Raw genomic sequence first — 18,675 nt, 5'->3', positions numbered from 1 at the left:
GAACTGCCTATTTTGGGGCATCATTAAATATGAGCCGATTTAGGCTGCGGCCCCTTTAAATGCTCACGCTCCCCGCCCCCCGAGCTCGTGCTTGCCTTTAACAGCATAAACAAAGTTCACACAGCTAATATAACCCTCAAAATTGTTCTTTACACAGTGTTCGTCATGCAGCATGTCTAACCGCATAAGTATAGTATTTATTTGGATGTTTACATTTGATTCTGAATGAGTTTGATAGTGCTCCGTGGCTAAAGCTAACATTACACACTGTTGGAGAGATTTATAAAAAATGAAGTTGTGTTTATGAATTATACAGACTGCAAGTGTTTAGCTCTAGTCTCTGTGAATACAGTAATAAACGATGGTAACTTTAACCACATTTAACAGTACATTAGCAACATGCTAACGAAACATTTAGAAAAACAATTTACAAATATCACTAAAAATATCATGTTATCATGGATCATGTCAGTTATTATCTGCCATTTTTCACTATTGTTCTTGCTTGATTACCTAGTCTGATGATTCAGCTGTGCACATCCAGACGTTAATACTGGCTGCCCTTGTGTAATGCCTTGAACATGAGCTGGCATATGCAAATATTGGAGTCATACAAATTAATGATCTCGACTGTTACGTAACAGTTGGTGTTATGTTGAGATTCGCCTGTTCTTCGGAGGTTTTTTAAACAAATGAGATTTATATAAGAAGGAGGAAACAATGGAGTTTGAGACTCACTGTATGTCATTTCCATGTACTGAACTCTTGTTATTCAACTATGCCAAGATAAATTCAAATTTTTAATTCTAGGGCACCTTTATGGTTTTTTTTACAAAAATGAGTTCATTATGCCCTCGTCTAGCGATCCCAATGCTTCAAATAGCAATTAAACATCTAAAAGTATCTTTATGTGTATGTTTTCTGAGAGGAGTACCTTTTTTTTGACCATGAAAAATGCCAACGCTATCTCACGACCAATTCGTATGTATTTTATGAGGTGGCTAATTCGTATGATTTGTCTAAACCCCAGTGATGAGTAGGTTTAGGTGCGGGGTTTGTGGTAGGTAATTCGTATGAATTCATACGAATTTGTTAACTCGTAAAATACGTACGATTTAGCAAAAAACGTTTGAATTTGTATGAATTGCCGAGTCTGAACCAAAGAAATTTGGTGATTTTCAAACTCATGCTGACGTAAACAAAAGGATCTTACTCGCGCTGACAGATCTGAAGCCCGTCCACAAAGACGCCGCGATTCCTATAAACACAGTATTACAGTATTTAAAAAAATCTGTCTAGGCGAGTATTCACGCAAACATTATCTATTATGTCTTAAGTGAATTGGTTTACTGTTGGAGAAAAACATCTGATGTGTAACTATTAGATCGGTGTGGTACTTATATAGGCTGCCTGTTTCATTAATGTTAATCAAACAATTGTGGAATTAGAAAACATTTTTACTGAATATATATATATATATATATATATATATATATATATATATATATATATATATATATATATATATATATATGTGTGTGTTTTGACTTGGTGTGTGCCAAATTTGGTGGTATTACCATGGATTTTAAGGTTGGTTGCTGGTGATATTGTTTTGGAACTTGATTTTTCTCAAAATTGACTTTGCTGACTCTGTCGACTTTAAACAGGTGTAGTTCAGTCATTTTTTTGTCAGATTCAAACAAATCATGCATCATTTTGAAGTTTTTTTAAGAACAAAAAAATTCTGATTACTAAAATGTATCAGTTTGTAAACTCCAAAAAAAAAAAAAAAAAAAAAAAAAAAAAAGAAAGTTCTAAATACTCATAAAAGTTAATTTGATTGAACTAATTTGTTTCATTTGAGTTGCTCAAACCAGTTAATTATTTTAAGCGTTTGGGTTTGGGCAAAAATTCGTCACGTAACTCATCTCGCACCATTTGTCATAAACCCATGAATGTTCGGGGGAAAAACTGTGTGAAAAAGTCTTAACAATTGGCATATCTCCAGCTCAGAATGTCATAAAAATTTGGGGGTTGGACTCATTTTGTTCGGCCTATCAAGCAGCCAATAAGTGGTGACATAAATTCGAAGTCAGACCTAGCAACCAGTTACAGCACCCTAGCAACCACTAGACTTACACTGAAAAAAGATGAGAGCGATATCTCTGGATCAGAACATCACTGAGACACGTGGGTGGGCTCTTTTAATTCGGGTCCAGTCTGTCTCTGTAGAATGACTCGGATAATGATTGTGTGTCATTTGTTTGCACATGCAGCAGTCTGTTTGTTATTTTAGCTTTGACCCGATGACTATAACCAGCCCCGAACGCTTCAGCTCAAGTGCTGCTGTTGACAAAGACAGGTACGGATGTTTTTCCAAGCTTGACTTAAGTAATGTAGTCAGATGTGCATATATTATGTAGCCGAAGTGTCCTGATTAGCATAAGATAGCATATAGAATGGTGATTATTGTCTCAATGTTGGCACACAGAGCGTAATTCAGAGTGAGAGAAAGAAAAGTTGGAAGCTGGTCAATTTGTGCATATTCATGATGCTGCCAGTCATTACGGTGAGCGTGATCTGCTCTGAATTCAAGCCAGATTTCGTTCCCTTTATATGATATTGTCAGCCTGCTAAAAAAACTCTAGAGAGAGGAAAGTATTTGGTCTTTTTAACAGTATTAGTCTCCAGAAATGGAAGCGAAATGTCTTCGATGAAAGGGAGGGAATTTAATTTGCGCCACTAATTGACATTTAATTTAGTCTGTTGTTCGTCTCATTAAGCTGTCCGTCATCCGTGCTGTCATCAATCACTCAATAAGCGTTAGTTTGTTTCCGCTCTGAGACATCCTGCTCAACAAAGACACAGAAAAGCCTGCGCCGTAATAAACATAAAAACAGGACATTGTTCTATGATTATTGTTTTATCACTCAAAACCCCTCAGCTCCTGCTCTGTACTCGAGGCAATATGTGAACTTCTGTATCTTGGCACTGCTATTATTGCCTTCTTAGGATTAATCGCTCATGTTTCCTCACGCTTTGGATGAAAGCGTTTGCTGAATAAATAAATGTACATGGTTGTTCTGAATACACATAGCTCACTACTTAAAAAATCCTGTGGAGTATGCAGTGTGTCCTGGCTATTATTTTAATATGACATGCATATAACCTCATTATGTTGAATGTGAGTAGTTTCCATCATTTTTATATTATATTATATTATATTATATTATATTATATTATATTATATTATATTATATTATATTATATTATATTATATTATATTATATTATATTATATTATATTATATTATATTATATGTAGTGCAATTAATTGCATCTAACATATATATATATATATATATATATATATATATATATATATATATATATATATATATATATATATATATATATATATGCAAAAATTTGTTTGATGTGATTAATCATAATTCAGTGCTGTCAAATCGATTATTCGATTATTATTAATCAAGTTTTTTGTGTGCTTATATTTGCAAGCTTTTATGTTAGATGTGATTAATTGCGATTATTTGATTTGATAACACTAATTATATTATTATATAGACTACACTTTATTGTTATGGTGACCTTGTTTCAGTAAGTTTGTACGATTCCTGTTTCGTGTTTTCCTGGTTTGTGTCTTAGGACTCTTATTTTGATATGTAGTTCCTGTTCTCATGGTTTCTGTGTTTTACTTCCTGTGTTTGCCTTGTTTCCTTAGTCCTTGGTTTGTTTCCATAGTTACCCTCATTTATCTCCATGGCTTCTAATCACTTTCACCTGTTCCTTGTTATCTTGTGTTATCCCATGTGCTTTTTTTTTTTTAGCAAGAATTGTATAATAAGTACTATTAATATTTATTAACTATTCATTACATTATATTTATTTAAAAATTCAAAGTATTTTGCATTTTAATCTAATTTTGGGTCAACTTTTGGTGTGAAAAATGTTAATAATGTTAAAATCTGTCATTAATTCAGCTTGTCAATTTGAGAGCATTGCATTGTGGGATACAGTATTGCACACAGTCAGTGTGGAATGGAATAGATCATCTGGCTATTTCACTTCCATATGCAGTGCACATACTGTATATTGTAAAAGAGTTTGCATGGGTGCACTTTGTGAATATTATATGTTATATATAATAATATTTCTAAATAAAATGATTTAACATTTCTGAAGTTATATCTGGTTGTGAAATATCGAAATCATGTGACATCAGTGTAGCATATACTGTTTGAAATTGCTGTCCAAACATACAGTAGCTCATGACTTTTGAGTTTGAGTGTGAATGGTCTGTCGTTGTGGTGGTGCAACCACAAATAAACGTGATGTTCACCTTGTTTTGACACTGGGAGTCATTTTCTCTGGCCTGTAGTTCTCTGCTGTATTTATCACACGGTGCAGGTCAGGTAATCCGTCTGGTTTTTGGAAGACCAAATGCATCATTTTCCCATTGCTCTGAAAGCGCTATAAAAGTGGATTGGATTTCATTTACAGGAGCCTATTAATTCCTCGCTGACAGCAGAAGCGATGGAGGACTCCAGGTCTTGCTAATTCACCTTGCCCGGCCACGCGCATTTTAGTTATCTTTCATTGTGTCAAAAACTGTGGCGGGAGAAGAAAGATCTTCCCGGAGGCATCCAATGCTTTTGTCAAAATACACCAACTTGAAAAGCGCTTAGGTGATTATGAGAGAAATAATCATACATGCCTGAGCCAAATTCAATTTACACACAACAGCAGCTGGAATATTTGTTCCGAACGGCAGGCGTGATATTACTTTTGCCGTCTCGAGAGATATGGACGAAAATATTTGTTTGGAATGATCACATTCTTGCTGTTGCCTTTAACGGGTAAAGTGTGTGCATCAGATGGCCGGCACATGTGCCTCCTCAAGGACTCGATTAGCTAATTACTCTAACGAGTGCATACATTTGAGAAACATTAAATAGCAATTTATTACGAAGAGAATTACTGCATCTGCAAGAGTGGAGTCTCCAAATTAAACATCTTATGCTCCCCAGCTAACAAAAACAATGTTTTACTTACATTCTTATGAAAACTTTTTTTTATTTCTGAATGTTCCCTGAATGTCCAGTTTTTGAGTATTTTAAAAACGTTTGTTTTTAGTTATGAAAACGTGAAGGGACCATTCCATTTTATCAGTTTGCATGTTGAATGTTCTATGAACATTCTTTTTTTATTTATTTATTTGCAATTATAAACTTACAACACACAGTGGGTATGGAAAGTATTCAGAGCCCCTTAAATTTTTCACTCTTTGTTATGTTGCAGCCATTTGCTAAAATAATTTAAGTTCCTTTTTTTTCCTCATTAATGTACACACAGCACCCCATATTGACAGAAAAACACAGAATTGTTGACATTTTTGCAGATTTATTAAAAAAGAAAAACTGAAATATCACATGGTCCTAAGTATTCAGACCCTTTGCTGTGACACTCGTATATTTAACTCAGGTGCTGTCCATTTCTTCTGATCATCCTTGAGATGGTTCTACACCTTCATTTGAGTCCAGCTGTGTTTGATTATACTGATTGGACTTGATTAGGAAAGCCACACACCTGTCTATATAAGACCTTACAGCTCACAGTGCATGTCAGAGCAAATGAGAATCATGAGGTCAAAAGAACTGCCTGAAGAGCTCAGAGACAGAATTGTGGCAAGGCACAGATCTGGCCAAGGTTACAAAACAATTTCTGCTGCACTTAAGGTTCCTAAGAGCACAGTGGCCTCCATAATCCTTAAATGGAAGACATTTGGGACGACCAGAACCCTTCCTAGAGCTGGCCGTCCGACCAAACTGAGCTATCGGGGGAGAAGAGCCTTGGTGAGAGGGGTAAAGAGCCCAAAGATCACTGTGTCTGAGCTCCAGAGATGCAGTCGGGAGATGGGAGAAAGTTGTAGAAAGTCAACCATCACTGCAGCCCTCCACCAGTCGGGGCTTTATGGCAGAGTGACCCGACGGAAGCCTCTCCTCAGTGCAAGACACATGAAAGCCCGCATGGAGTTTGCCAAGATGGTGAGAAATAAGATTCTCTGGTCTGATGAGACCAAGATAGAACTTTTTGGCCTTAATTCTAAGCGGTATGTGTGGAGAAAACCAGGCACTGCTCATCACCTGTCCAATACAGTCCCAACAGTGAAGCATGGTGGGGGCAGCATCATGCTGTGGGGGTGTTTTTCAGCTGCAGGGACAGGACGACTGGTTGCAATCGAGGGAAAGATGAATGCGGCCAAGTACAGGGATATCCTGGACGAAAACCTTCTCCAGAGTGCTCAGGACCTCAGACTGGGCCGAAGGTTTACCTTCCAACAAGACAATGACCCTAAGCACACAGCTAAAATAACGAAGGAGTGGCTTCACAAAAACTCCGTGACTGTTTTTGAATGGCCCAGCCAGAGCCCTGACTTAAACCCAATTGAGCATCTCTGGAGAGACCTAAAATGGCTGTCCACCAACGTTTACCATCCAACCTGACAGAACTGGAGAGGATCTGCAAGGAGGAACGGCAGAGGATCCCCAAATCCAGGTGTGAAAACCTTGTTGCATCTTTCCCAAAAAGACTCATGGCTGTATTAGATCAAAACGGTGCTTCTACTAAACACTGAGCAAAGGGTCTGAATACTGCAAAAATGTCAACAATTCTGTGTTTTTCTGTCAATATGGGGTGCTGTGTGCACATTAATGAGGAAAAAATGAACTTAAATGATTTTAGCAAATGGCTGCAATCATGGGCGTAGGTTTAGGGGGGGGACGCTAGGTACTAGTCCCTATCAATATTTTGAGATGACAAATTTGTCCCCACCAATATTTAGCAAGCTCCTTTGAACTGCTATTTGGATCTTTGCACTGCTATTTGGATTCTAACGGCCAGGACGACGACAGTACAAGAAACGCTGTAATTTGATTGGCGGCGGGGTATCTTACAGGCTACACGCGCGGGCCGGGACTACTTTTGTGCTTGCACTAGCAGCGAGCGGTTGGTGTGTGTACGCGTGCGCGCACATGTTGACGACGCCGACAGTAAGTTGTCTCTCTGCCACATACAAAGGCCAGAGTAAAAACATTTTAATATTCAGGTTTTTTTGCCCCTTTTTGTACTTTGTAGATGCCACGGGACATAATAAGCTTTTTAATAAAGCAGAGTCAGAGTGTAAGTAGGCAAAATAACTAGCTAGCCACACAAATAAATTAGCAGTAGTGACTGACCAGGCTTTCAAATGCAGATTCTACTGTGGAAAATAGTATTAACTGGTGATAGTATGTGTTACCCAGGATGATAGAATGCTACATTAGCAAGTAACTGAATGTCAATTAGCCAACAGTGTTTTTTTGTAAGTATAAATAGGCTATTAACGTACATAGTAAATTATGTTTGTTTGTTAATAAACCGTATGGTTGTTCAGCATTTCACATTCCCAGCTATTAACGTGAGTGTACTGGAGGGTAAATAGTGTTTATAATAGAAAAAGGTTATTATATTTCACCAAAGCTGAGACCAAACCTACGCCCATGGCTGCAATATAACAAAGAGTGAAAAGTTTAAGGGGGTCTGAATACTTTCCGTACCCATTGTATATAGACTGACATATTACACAATAAAACAAAACATACGAAGATAACAAATACAACAGGAAGATAAGGGGAATGTCTATGAACATTCTAAAGCAACTGGTAACATTTAAAACACGTCCAACTACAACATTTCAGAAATAAAAAATGAAAATGTGTGTTTTGTGTGTGTTTGCGCAGGTCTGGAGAAGGTCGGCCGTGACTCCAGTTATGAGCAGGAAGGGAAGGTGCAGTTTGTGATGGATGCGGTTTATGCGATGGCACACGCGCTGCACCGCATGCACAGGGATTACTGCTTCGGATACCCCGGCCTATGCACCCGCATGAGCAATATCAATGGAAAGGAGCTCTTGGGATACATCCGGAGCGTTAATTTCAATGGTGAGTGCTCAGATTCTCAGTTGAGCGACATTCAGATATGTTTGCAAGTCTTTCAGGGCCAAGTCTAAATCGAGTCTCAAGAGTGTTGCTCACAAATCCATGATGGAGGTCAATTTATTTGCAGTGACTCAAGCCTGGTTTCTGCCTCTGGTTACACTTTATAACTACTTTCAATACAAATACTATTATACATTTTTACATATGTAATGAATAAATTACATTTTACAATATATTCACATAGAAAACAGTTATTTTTAAACTGTTTTTTACTGTATTTTTAATCAAATAAATGAAGCCTTGATGAGCAAAAGAGACTTCTGAAGTTTAAAATGTCATAAAATATATACAATTAACTGTTTACTATTTAAATATATTTGACAAAGTTATTTATTCCTGTGATGCAAAGCTGAATTTTCAGCATCGTTACTCCAGAAATCATTCTAATATGCTGATTTGCTGCCCAATAAACATTTATGATTATTTTCAATGTTGAAAACAGATTCCTTGATGAATAGAAAGTTCAAAAGAACAGCATTTATCTGAAATACAAAGCTTCTGTAGCATTATACACTACCGTTCAAAAGTTTGGGGTCAGTAAGAATTTTTTTTATTATTTTTTAATTTTTTTTTTTTAAAGAAATTAAAGAAATTAATACTTTTATTCAGCAAAGATGCATTAAATCAATCAAAAGTGGCAGTAAAGACATTTATAATGTTACAAAAGATTAGATTTCAGATAAACGCTGTTCTTTTGAACTTTCTATTCATCAAATAATCCTGAAAAAAAATATTGTACACAAATATTTTGTACAATTGTACACATTAAATGTTTCTTGAGCAGCAGATCAGCATATTAGAATGATTTCTGAAGGATCATGTGACACTGAAGACTGGAGTAATGATGCTGAAAATTCAGCTTTGATCACAGGAATAAATTACTTTGTCAAATATATTCAAATAGAAAACAGTTTTTTTTAAATTGTAATAATATTTCACAATATTACTGTTTTTACTGTATTTTTAATTAAATAAATGTAGCCTTGGTGAGCAGACGAAACTTCTTTTAAAAACATTAAAAATCTTAGTGGTTCCAAACTTTTGGACTGTACTGTATAAATATAATTACACAATTTCTTCTTGGAGCACAAAAAGAGAAGTTGAAGAATAGTTTGAGGACTCAAATTTGAGTTGTTATTTGCTAAAATAAAAAATAAAAATCTCCCCTTGTGCATATTCAAATTTTCAGTGATTGATTATAAGATATTAAAAAACCAATGACATTTGCATGAATATCATTGAATTTTGAATTCCAAGAAAAAAACATTTGCAACATGAGGGTGAATAAATGATCAAAGAATTCTCATTTTTCAACTATTCCTTTAAGCCTTACACTGCATAATGTGTGCTAAAGCCATATTAATGGAAGTTATTATAAAATGTTATGCCATATTTTACTATGCAATGCCGTGGGCATGTCTATTACCGGTGCAGCTTCTTATGTTAAATGTTGAGCACTTGTCTATTTACATATTCAAGTGTTTCACTCATTTTTCATGTTTCTTACTTCTAGCATCGTTCATTAATTCTTCACAATCACTGATCGCCCTGTTCACTCGCACAATCTTCCCTCTTGTTATGTTTGTCATTTCATTTCGCTGTGGTCTTCTTCAGTGACCCCTAAAATCATTACACATGTGTCAAAGCAGAGCCTGGAAAATGTGAGTTAAGCGCATGCAGGGATGCTCATATTTCTTCATAATGTGCAGAACAGAGCACGCGCGTTTTAAAAAGAGAGCATTATAACTCAAGAGGCGAGCTGCGCGTGATTGACTGTTTTTGTTTCCCTCGTGCGCCTTGAATCATGTTGAAACAAAAGAATTTAAACATTCTCTTTAAAACCATATCAACACGATTCATTTAAATATTAGTTTTGCTCCGTGCGTCTTTGCTACTCTTTCATTTTTCTATCCCCCAACTCCGTCGTTTTGTTATCATCTGCTTATGTTTGCCTTCAAGTTGTGGCATTTGCATAACTGCAGTTGAGCGATTAAGGCAGCGGCGGTGGCGCAGGGAGGGGCGGGGCTGAGCGGGACCATTAAAACCTCATTAATTCGCTTTCTAGCGGGCAATGCAACCTGGGTTATTTGTTCCACCACCTTGCGTTCATCATCTGACTGTGTTTGAAGTGAAAGACAGATACGGAAAATTCACTGACAGCGCATGTGTTTTCAAATGTGATCAGAAATGTCAATAGAGAGAGAGAGACCTGGTAGATGTTATTCTGCTGTGTAAGTCTGATGTGTATTGATGCACAGTTTGATGATTTAGAGTTAAAATAGTAGTGATGCGCTGCCAATGATTTCAGGCAAACTGTTTGTTTTCTCTTCCTGTTTCTTGAGCAGCAAAGCATCATATTAGAATGATTTCTGAAGGATCATGTGACACTGAAGACTGGAGTAATGATGCTGAAAATTCAGCTTTGATCACAGGAATACATTTTTAAATATATACAAATAAGGTTTATATATTATTCCCTTTTACAAAGTCTTGATGTTGTTTTTGTGCTCTACTAGAGCAAGTTTTCATGCTTGAATGTTGATTATTTTCCTCATCTTCTCCATTGTTGCAGCTCCTCTCTTCCCAGTCTGTCAGTAACGCTCTGTTTAGTTCCTGTCTCTATGAAGCCCCGCCTTTTGGAAAGCACAATGTGCTCTGATTGGTTGGCTGGAGCAATGTGTTGTAATTGGTCAAGAGCTTCCAGTGTGTTTGGGAAATGTCCTGCTCCTTAAATAAGCATGAGTTTCAGCTTCTCAGGTGTAAACACTAACAATGGCATCAGTTTTACCTTATTTCAAGCCTGAGTCAGATAATGAATATGTGAAAGAATGAGCGGATTGATAGCGGATTCGCGGTGGAAAAAACAGCATCTCTCGTTCCCGCAGGAATCTCAAGACTACAATGGAGGCGTTTACTGGTGATTTGAGAGAAACACCACTGAAGCTTCTTTACTTGTGTGTATGTGTGATCTTTTGTTTGGGTGAGATCAGGTTTTCATGCTCTTGTGCAAAGTTAACTGCAAGGTGAAGAGGACTCAGCATGTTCCTCATTAATGTTAAAAGCAGCGGTGATCACGGGAGGTGTTCAATTCTGCAAAACGGCAGAAAGAGGGGACAGGGATCTTTATTAATCCAATTCGTCAGCCCGTGAGCGTATTCCTTTACATTCTCACCATGCAGGAAATTCACCATGGTGTCTTTTGTCTTAAAGGTGGTAAGAAAGGCGAATCACAAATGAGATTTCCTTTAGACATCAATAGCTGTTTCCATCCACTTTTGGGATATTGCCTAAAAAACGTTGGATGGAAATGCCTAGATGTGCATACAAATATATGGATAAGTTTTTATGCAATAGACATGTACGTAAATTACGATGGAAACAAGTTTACCAAATAAATCCCTCAATGCACAACAAAACTCGTTATTGGATAATTGGACTTACCTGTGGACCAATTGCAAAGGATTGCTATATAGTTTACAGCATAACTGAGAATTTTTATCATTAAGAAAATGTTAATTTTAATTGATTTTATGTAGAGAGAGAGACAGTTTGTTCAATAAACCAATAAAAAAAAAAAAGTAGAAATTTTATGTTCAGCTTTTTACCTCCTGAACCCGTACCGAACCGTGACTTCAATAGCGGTATGTACCGAACCGTTGTGTTTGTGTACCATTACACCCCTAATATCTTATAAAGTTGAAACTCTTATTTTGTCTCTTGAGCAACCTCGAAGCAGTACAGTTTTCCTCTGGAAAAGGAAATAAAAATCGAAATCGTTCTGACTCTGCCCTAGAGCATTCTGGGAAAAGGCTATAGCTGCCAAACGAGGCTGTTTAACGATCCTCCGGCTCTTTTTTGTGCTGGTGTAACCTTTCTCAGCAGCATGAGACGGGCCGACTGCATGATCCCACGGTCCGTTGCAGACACTTGGCTGTTATTGACACCCTCCTGGAGTGGATCAGAAACTCCCGCAGATAAGAGTTCCTCAGAGTCCTGACACCAGAGCCTCAAATAACATCATGATGCTGCTGTGGTAAAGCAGATTTGGCCCAAACAATGAGAGAGCAGGAGCACACTTGTTCATTTCACTTAGCCAGTAGGTTTTGGTGCAGTTGTAACATTGGTGCTGCATTTCAAGGAATCAGAACTGGAGAAATGTTTGCGGTCAGATCCAAGAGGTGAATCGCGCTGAACGGGTGAATGATTGCTGATATGCATCGCAGTAGATCAGCATTAGGTCTGTTTAGAGGTTGCATCGCCTCTCATTGTTGGACACCTGCTATTTGTTGTGACAACACTTTTATGGTCTGTTGTTAATGGCACGTTCCCAAAGCCATGCCTCCCAATCTCAAGTCTTTGTGTGCAGCGCTGCATTCACCGTCGTAGCCTGTTGTTTTCTGTTTTCTTTGTTGGATCAAGGTAAAATGGTTCCTACTGTGAGAAACAGAGTTGTAAACTAACCTTGTTGAGTGTCTTCTGAGCGCATGCGACATAAATGTGCCAGCTGTTCTCTGGGTAAGTTTATGATTATAATCAAAAGACTAGATTAGATTACATTTGCGTTTTAATATTTTCGTTTTACATTTTAAAATTTAGGGTTAGTGTTCCAATCATTAAACCCAAGTATGCAATAATAAATGAATTAGGAAGCACCATTAGATCTTGCTGATGTCATAGAATACTAAACATCTTCAACAGTGTAATTAGATTACTAATTAATATCTCTAAAAAGTATTGCATCACTTATTCCATATCACTTTCTAAATCCCATATCAACCTCGACCAGTTGAATAATACAAGGATCGACATGAAATTGCTCTTTTAATTCTTTTAAATAAATCATATAAAATGGCATAAATCATTCTTTAACTGACCCAAGTATTCAAAGGGAGATGGTTCCATTAAAAACATACATTTTAACATTATCCACTATTTTTTATATAGATTGGCTCTATAGTCTATACAGTAGTGGTGTGATGAGATCTCACGAGATTAAAATGTGACAAGATTTTTCATCAAAGTGAAAATCTATCTCGCGATATTGCCATGACAGAGTGTGAGGGTGAAATTAGGATAGAATATGCCACTGTTGCGTTTACATTACGCCTCCACTGTCATTTTGCTTTTATAGAAATAAAACCATTTAATTCAGTTGGATAACGGTCGCTTCAATCCCATCCAGCTCATCCAACACGAGCTGCAAGAGTCGTACATAGTGCAGCAGGAATCAGAGTTCACTGATCACGTGATGAGAGTAAGTGACGAGATGACTGACAAGACCATGGCGGAGGATTCGTTGCACTATAGAGCCCTAAAGCATCTGATAAATGTCTTATCTTGTAGAATGCCCGCTCAGCACCGCCCCTCCTTATTCGCAGAGTATGCGAAATCGAAAGTAAAACGCGAGTGTGCATTCAAAAGCAATTTTTAATACCCCGCATTTTGAAAGCGGCTCCCTGATGAATGCAAATATCTTGCAATATGAAAGCTATCTTATGCTGCGTTCACACCAAACGCGAATAGAGCGTCAAATTCGCGTCTACCGTGTCTAGTTTGCTAGTCTAGTCTAGTCTAGACGCGCATTAAAAACAAGCGTTTGAAGTGAAATTGACACGTGTCCGAGGCGAAATCCGCTTCTTGTGGGACAGGCAAGTGCTAGGCGGTTGTCTGTTTGCAAGATGGCTGATGTTGATCATGCGTTCATCGAGAGAGCTACCGCTTTGTATTTGCAGAACAGCAGCGTAGGGGTCAGCGTCGCGGGAAGGCTGCGGGTCGATAAACATGTACGTGACTCAAAAGTGAAATGTGTATTTACAACTTACCAGGTAGCCCAATTTCCTCACCGACACTCTTCCAAGCGAGCTCCTTTTTATTCCTGTCTGAAGTATGAAATTGTGTCAGATCTCTGGGTGACTGCTCACTGATAATATCAGTTGTTCCTCCATTTTGAATGAGTGACTCCGGGCGGGCCTGCCGTCACAGAGGCAAGCAGGCTCATGATTGGGTAACGCGGCGCGAATTTATGCCAAAGTTTAAATTTTTTAACTCGGGCGTCAGACGCGAATTCGCGTAAATGCACAAAAAGCACCATTCGCGCGTAACTAGAACTAGATGCGCGAATGAGGTGAATTCGCATCTTCCGCGCCGCGCTAAACAGCTAATTCGCACTGCGAGACCTCCAGACGCGCGTAAACGCGTCTTTACATTGACTTAACATTGAAATAATTCGACGCTCTATTCGCGTTTGGTGTGAACACACTATTAGGCTTTTTTTTACACTATTTCTATTTTTATGATCAATTTGTGAAAAGGAGTTCAGTTAGGAGGTCAAAAGTTGTAGAAGCTCATAATTCATGTACCGTTCTAAGGTCAGAAGAGACTCATGTGAAATCATACAGGAGAGAAGCCAGTCAATTGAGTTTGTGGCAAAACCTTTTACAGTGCTTGAGTATTGTTGTTTTTTACTGCATATGATACGTCATACTCTCAAAGTAGAACTGAAATGATATTCAATACAAGATGAGTAGTTAACATTTCAAATGCACCTGCAGAGGATTTCTTAAAAATACTGTGTAAAAATAAAAATACCCTACTATACACTATTTAATGCATCTGATATAAATATAATTAAAGTACAGAAAAGGTAAGAGTAATCCCTTGCTTTACTTTTTCAAGGGGAAAGTAATGCATCACACCCAACACTTTAGAATTAAGTGAATTAAGCAGATTATTCCAAATATTTCTCCAAATTCCCATGGTTACAATTAAAAAAATACATTTTCTTTGAGTAAAATAGAAAAAAGAGCAATTATGAGTTTGTGGTGGAATTACTTTTGTGTGTGTGTGTGAGAGATTCACCATTTTGCACCTATAAAGGAGCTCACACTTACACTCACAAACACTCTTATGCTATTGAGCAGTAATGGTTGATGGATGTCCGAAGTCTTGGCATTTGGCTGATATCACAGGGAAAGCGAAAGGTTTCTCATTAATCCGTCTGCTGATACTGGGAACAATTACATCTGAGTGCCGGTTGTTGAGTTAACTCACCCGCACTGGAGCTCTCTCATTACTGCCCGTCACTGCACTTCCTCTGGCCCTACACCAGTGTACTTCAAACACCACACACACTGAATTAACTGCTAGCCAGTGTGTGATAATGAACACAGCGCTGGGCGATTATGACGGGAGAATGGGAAGAAATGGATTAAAGTGTGTGGAGGTCCAGAAAAGGTCTTTAAAAGTGTGAAGGGTTGTAATATGTGCACGTGTGTGTGTGTGTGTGTGTGTGTGTGTGTGTGACAGGTCGACATGTGCTGTGTGTGAGATGGAATGAATGGAGTTTGTGAGTGTATGAAATAGAATGCACTGCCTACTGCATACTAATGTTTAATGTAGTAGGTGAAATGTTGCATAGAATGCTTCAATGAGGAAGATGCTACATTGTTACATTGATGTTACATTCATTGCTAGTATGGTGCTATGTTTCACCCAAAATGGGCCTCACAACAGTAGGGGCCTCCACTTGCGCTCAAAATTACGCCGCCCACAGACCAGGGGTGGGGGCTTGGGGCAAAAGTGCCAGCAAAATGAATAAAAATGCCCCAAAAATCCAAGTTATGGTGCAAAGAAATGTCTCTGTATCAGTTTTTGTTTTTAATATTTATAAGCAATACCACATGAGCAAGAGTGCTGTTTTCCTGAATATCAGCAGCACATTTTCAATTTTAATATTGATTTACAACAGTTCAATAAACAAGTAGTTACTATTAGGTGACTATCATTTTAGACACAATATTGTCATTATTGGCGGTTTTTGCTCTATCTTGCCAATGGAAATAGTTCCAAACATTAGAGTCATTGGTGTCTCAGTTACTGAATGAATCTGCGTTTATGAATGAATCAGTCTATGAATGACTCCACAACTCCCTTTCTTTGGCCCTGAATGAATCAGCCGTTTTTAACGAATCATTTGACTAAATGATTCAATGAGTCTCTCGTTAAGAATCGCTGGTTTTACAATCATTTCATTTTAGCTTAAGGTTTGAGAGGGTGACGAAGACTGAATGCTGTTTTTGGTCATGATTGGAACAATAGTTCTGGTTAAAGAGATAAAATGTGTTTATAAGAGTGAAATTTCATATAACAGTGTTAAATATAACAGGGATAATAAAGTAATTGCAGTCGCAATGCATACAATGTTTTCTCATTGGTGGGGCCTCCAACTGTTTCTTTGAAACGGATCTCTGAATTGCAAAGGCTGCCTCTGCTGGTAGGATTAGTAGGCTAGTATGCCATTGCAAACATACCCATAGTTCATATGTTTGCACACAGAGAAGCTTTTGGAGAGAAAAGAGGCCACAGAAGCGGTAAATGGAAGTTGATACGAAGGCAGATGTCCAACTTGGAGCATCACACTGCCTGCAGCTCAGCCACAATTACCCCCGCTCCAGTGGCTCCCTACATACGCTTATTTTTAGATTAGTGTTTGGAAATGGACGGAGCGGGAAGAGAGATTGTAGAAGTGTGCATTCAGACGAGTTGGGGGGAAAAAAGTGATGATAATTGTGTTGTGTAAAACAAATCCCCTTGTAAGTCCAGGCGGCGTGACGGTGAATCTTAAAATGGAGTGCAGCAGCAGGATCGGGGCTGGCGTTTAACTCCGTAACAGAGCTCTATCCTCATCTCAAATGATTCTGTGCTAAAATAATAAAGGAATGGCCTTAGGAGGTGCATTCTACCATGCTCACAGAAAGAGATTCTCAGGTACAGGCCATACTGAGAGTAAAAGGCAGTTTGTTTGACTTGTTTTGTAGTTCCCGGGTGATGGAAAACCTTTAATATGAAATAGATTTTTTTGTTGCATTAACTAAAGAAATTCTGAGTGGTGTTTACCTTGCAAAACTCACTTATCAGGGTATTCTGGGTGGTATTCTTCAAGGTTGTTCTTGTTGTTATATACAGTATTAATTTATTGACCCATGTCAAGACAACCCACCAGCATTGTACTGTACCTGTTAAGTACGTCGCTCAAACATTAGTGTCTGCATTTGTATACTTGTGTGAATAGTGTTGTCAAAAGTACCGGTACTTCGGTACCAAGTCAGTACTAAAATTTTGTTTTGCGAATCACTATCTGGTCACCTGATTAGCAGAGAATTTAACAATATTCCATTAGTTATTCTACTAAACATGGAATCGCTGTTTCTTTTCCCAAATCTTCACTCGCTCCGGGGATTATAAAAGTTTCTTCTTTTTGTTCGCTTTAAATTAGGCCTATTATATTCACAGCGGTAAAGTAGAAAAAACACACCATAGGACAGAAACCTTTTTGCTTGCACATCAATTTCTATTTAACACAATTTGTGCTTGTTATTAGACTTTATGAGGTGCGTCGAGTTTATTAACGGTGATTTTTAGTTTCGCTTTCTCTGGCAGTGCAAAATCTAACATAGCTTGAATGTCTTTAGACCTTTTACCACAAGTGTCAGTTGCTTGTAACATCAGGAGATAACATGAAGTTATTAATTAAGAGATGGTCTCTTTCCTGCATCTTTGTGTGGAAATAAAGAACGAATGTTTTTTAGAATAATACTTCACTTTCTTATTATTTAGGTTACCATTATTTACTTTATTATTTACATTAATTTTACAGGCTGTAGTGTCGTTTCACTGAAGGAATAGCTCAAATAAACACGTCTGTTTCAAAATGGATGTTTGAGCATTTGTTTAGGCCTATTTATTTTTTTATATTTCAAAATGTATTTCATTGAGGTATACACACACAAACATAAACACATGCTTTAAATATTTATATGTATGATTACCATCATATTTAATGTTTTTAAAAATAGGCTAGTTAAATAAAATAGTTCCAACAGATTTTGCTGTGGTACTGAAACTGGTACCGAGAACCGCAAATTTTTACTGGTATTGGTACCGACTACTGGAATTTTGGTACCGGGGTTTGTTCAAATCACTAACCTTAAATATGTGCAGTAGTAACAGTGATTTTAGCTGACAGAATCAGCAGGTAAGGGTTGGCAGAAAGGTTAATCCCATCGAGTGGTCCATTGTTACATCTGTCTGGTCTCCTGTAATCCTCAATTTCCCGCTGCCCCGGTCCACCTGCAACACCAAGCTTTGATCAATATCGGTGGATAAATTCTTCGTCTTCTGTGCCTCTATCCTCACCCATCACGGTGACAGTGTTTTCTTATGCAGGGAAGGATCAGTTTGCTGTTGCTAGATTAATAATGGAATAATCTACCATCACTCATTGCACACTGGCTTATTTACTTGTGTTATTATGTTGGTGTGAGAAAGCTGACTTGCACTGCTATATCTTTTCTAACTGATCCAACTTTGGGAATTCCCGTATCAGATTTCAGAACAATCCCAATTTCCCATAGACTTTCATTGAGAGGGATCAAAACTTCTTATAGAGTTTTGCTCTTATAGAGTATTTAACCTGCGTATCACTAGCAAAGTTTAACAACTAACCTAGGATAACATGCTAAAACATGCAACATGGTAAAGCAATATGTTAAAACATGCTAGCAACATTCTAAAAACATGTTAACAATGTGCTAATTCATGATAGCAGAATGCTAAAACAT

At 37.7% G+C, this 18,675-nt stretch overlaps 1 protein-coding gene across 3 annotated transcripts in view; it reads left to right on the top strand.

Moving 5' to 3' along the window:
* The window catches only part of grm8a (glutamate receptor, metabotropic 8a), a 225,392-nt gene that overhangs the window by 157,426 nt on the left and 49,291 nt on the right, over positions 1–18,675 (top strand). For all 3 annotated transcript variants that reach the window (XM_067391411.1, XM_067391413.1, XM_067391412.1), the window contains exon 6: positions 7,799–7,999. In XM_067391411.1, the coding sequence (XP_067247512.1) occupies positions 7,799–7,999 (201 nt within the window). The remainder of the gene's footprint in view (positions 1–7,798; positions 8,000–18,675) is intronic.

The sequence above is a fragment of the Chanodichthys erythropterus genome, chromosome 8, assembly GCF_024489055.1.
Source record: "Chanodichthys erythropterus isolate Z2021 chromosome 8, ASM2448905v1, whole genome shotgun sequence".
In the NCBI taxonomy this organism is placed as follows: Eukaryota; Metazoa; Chordata; class Actinopteri; order Cypriniformes; family Xenocyprididae; genus Chanodichthys; species Chanodichthys erythropterus.
The sequence above is the reverse complement of the archived record's forward strand: the minus strand, read 5'-3'. Positions and strand labels throughout refer to the sequence as shown.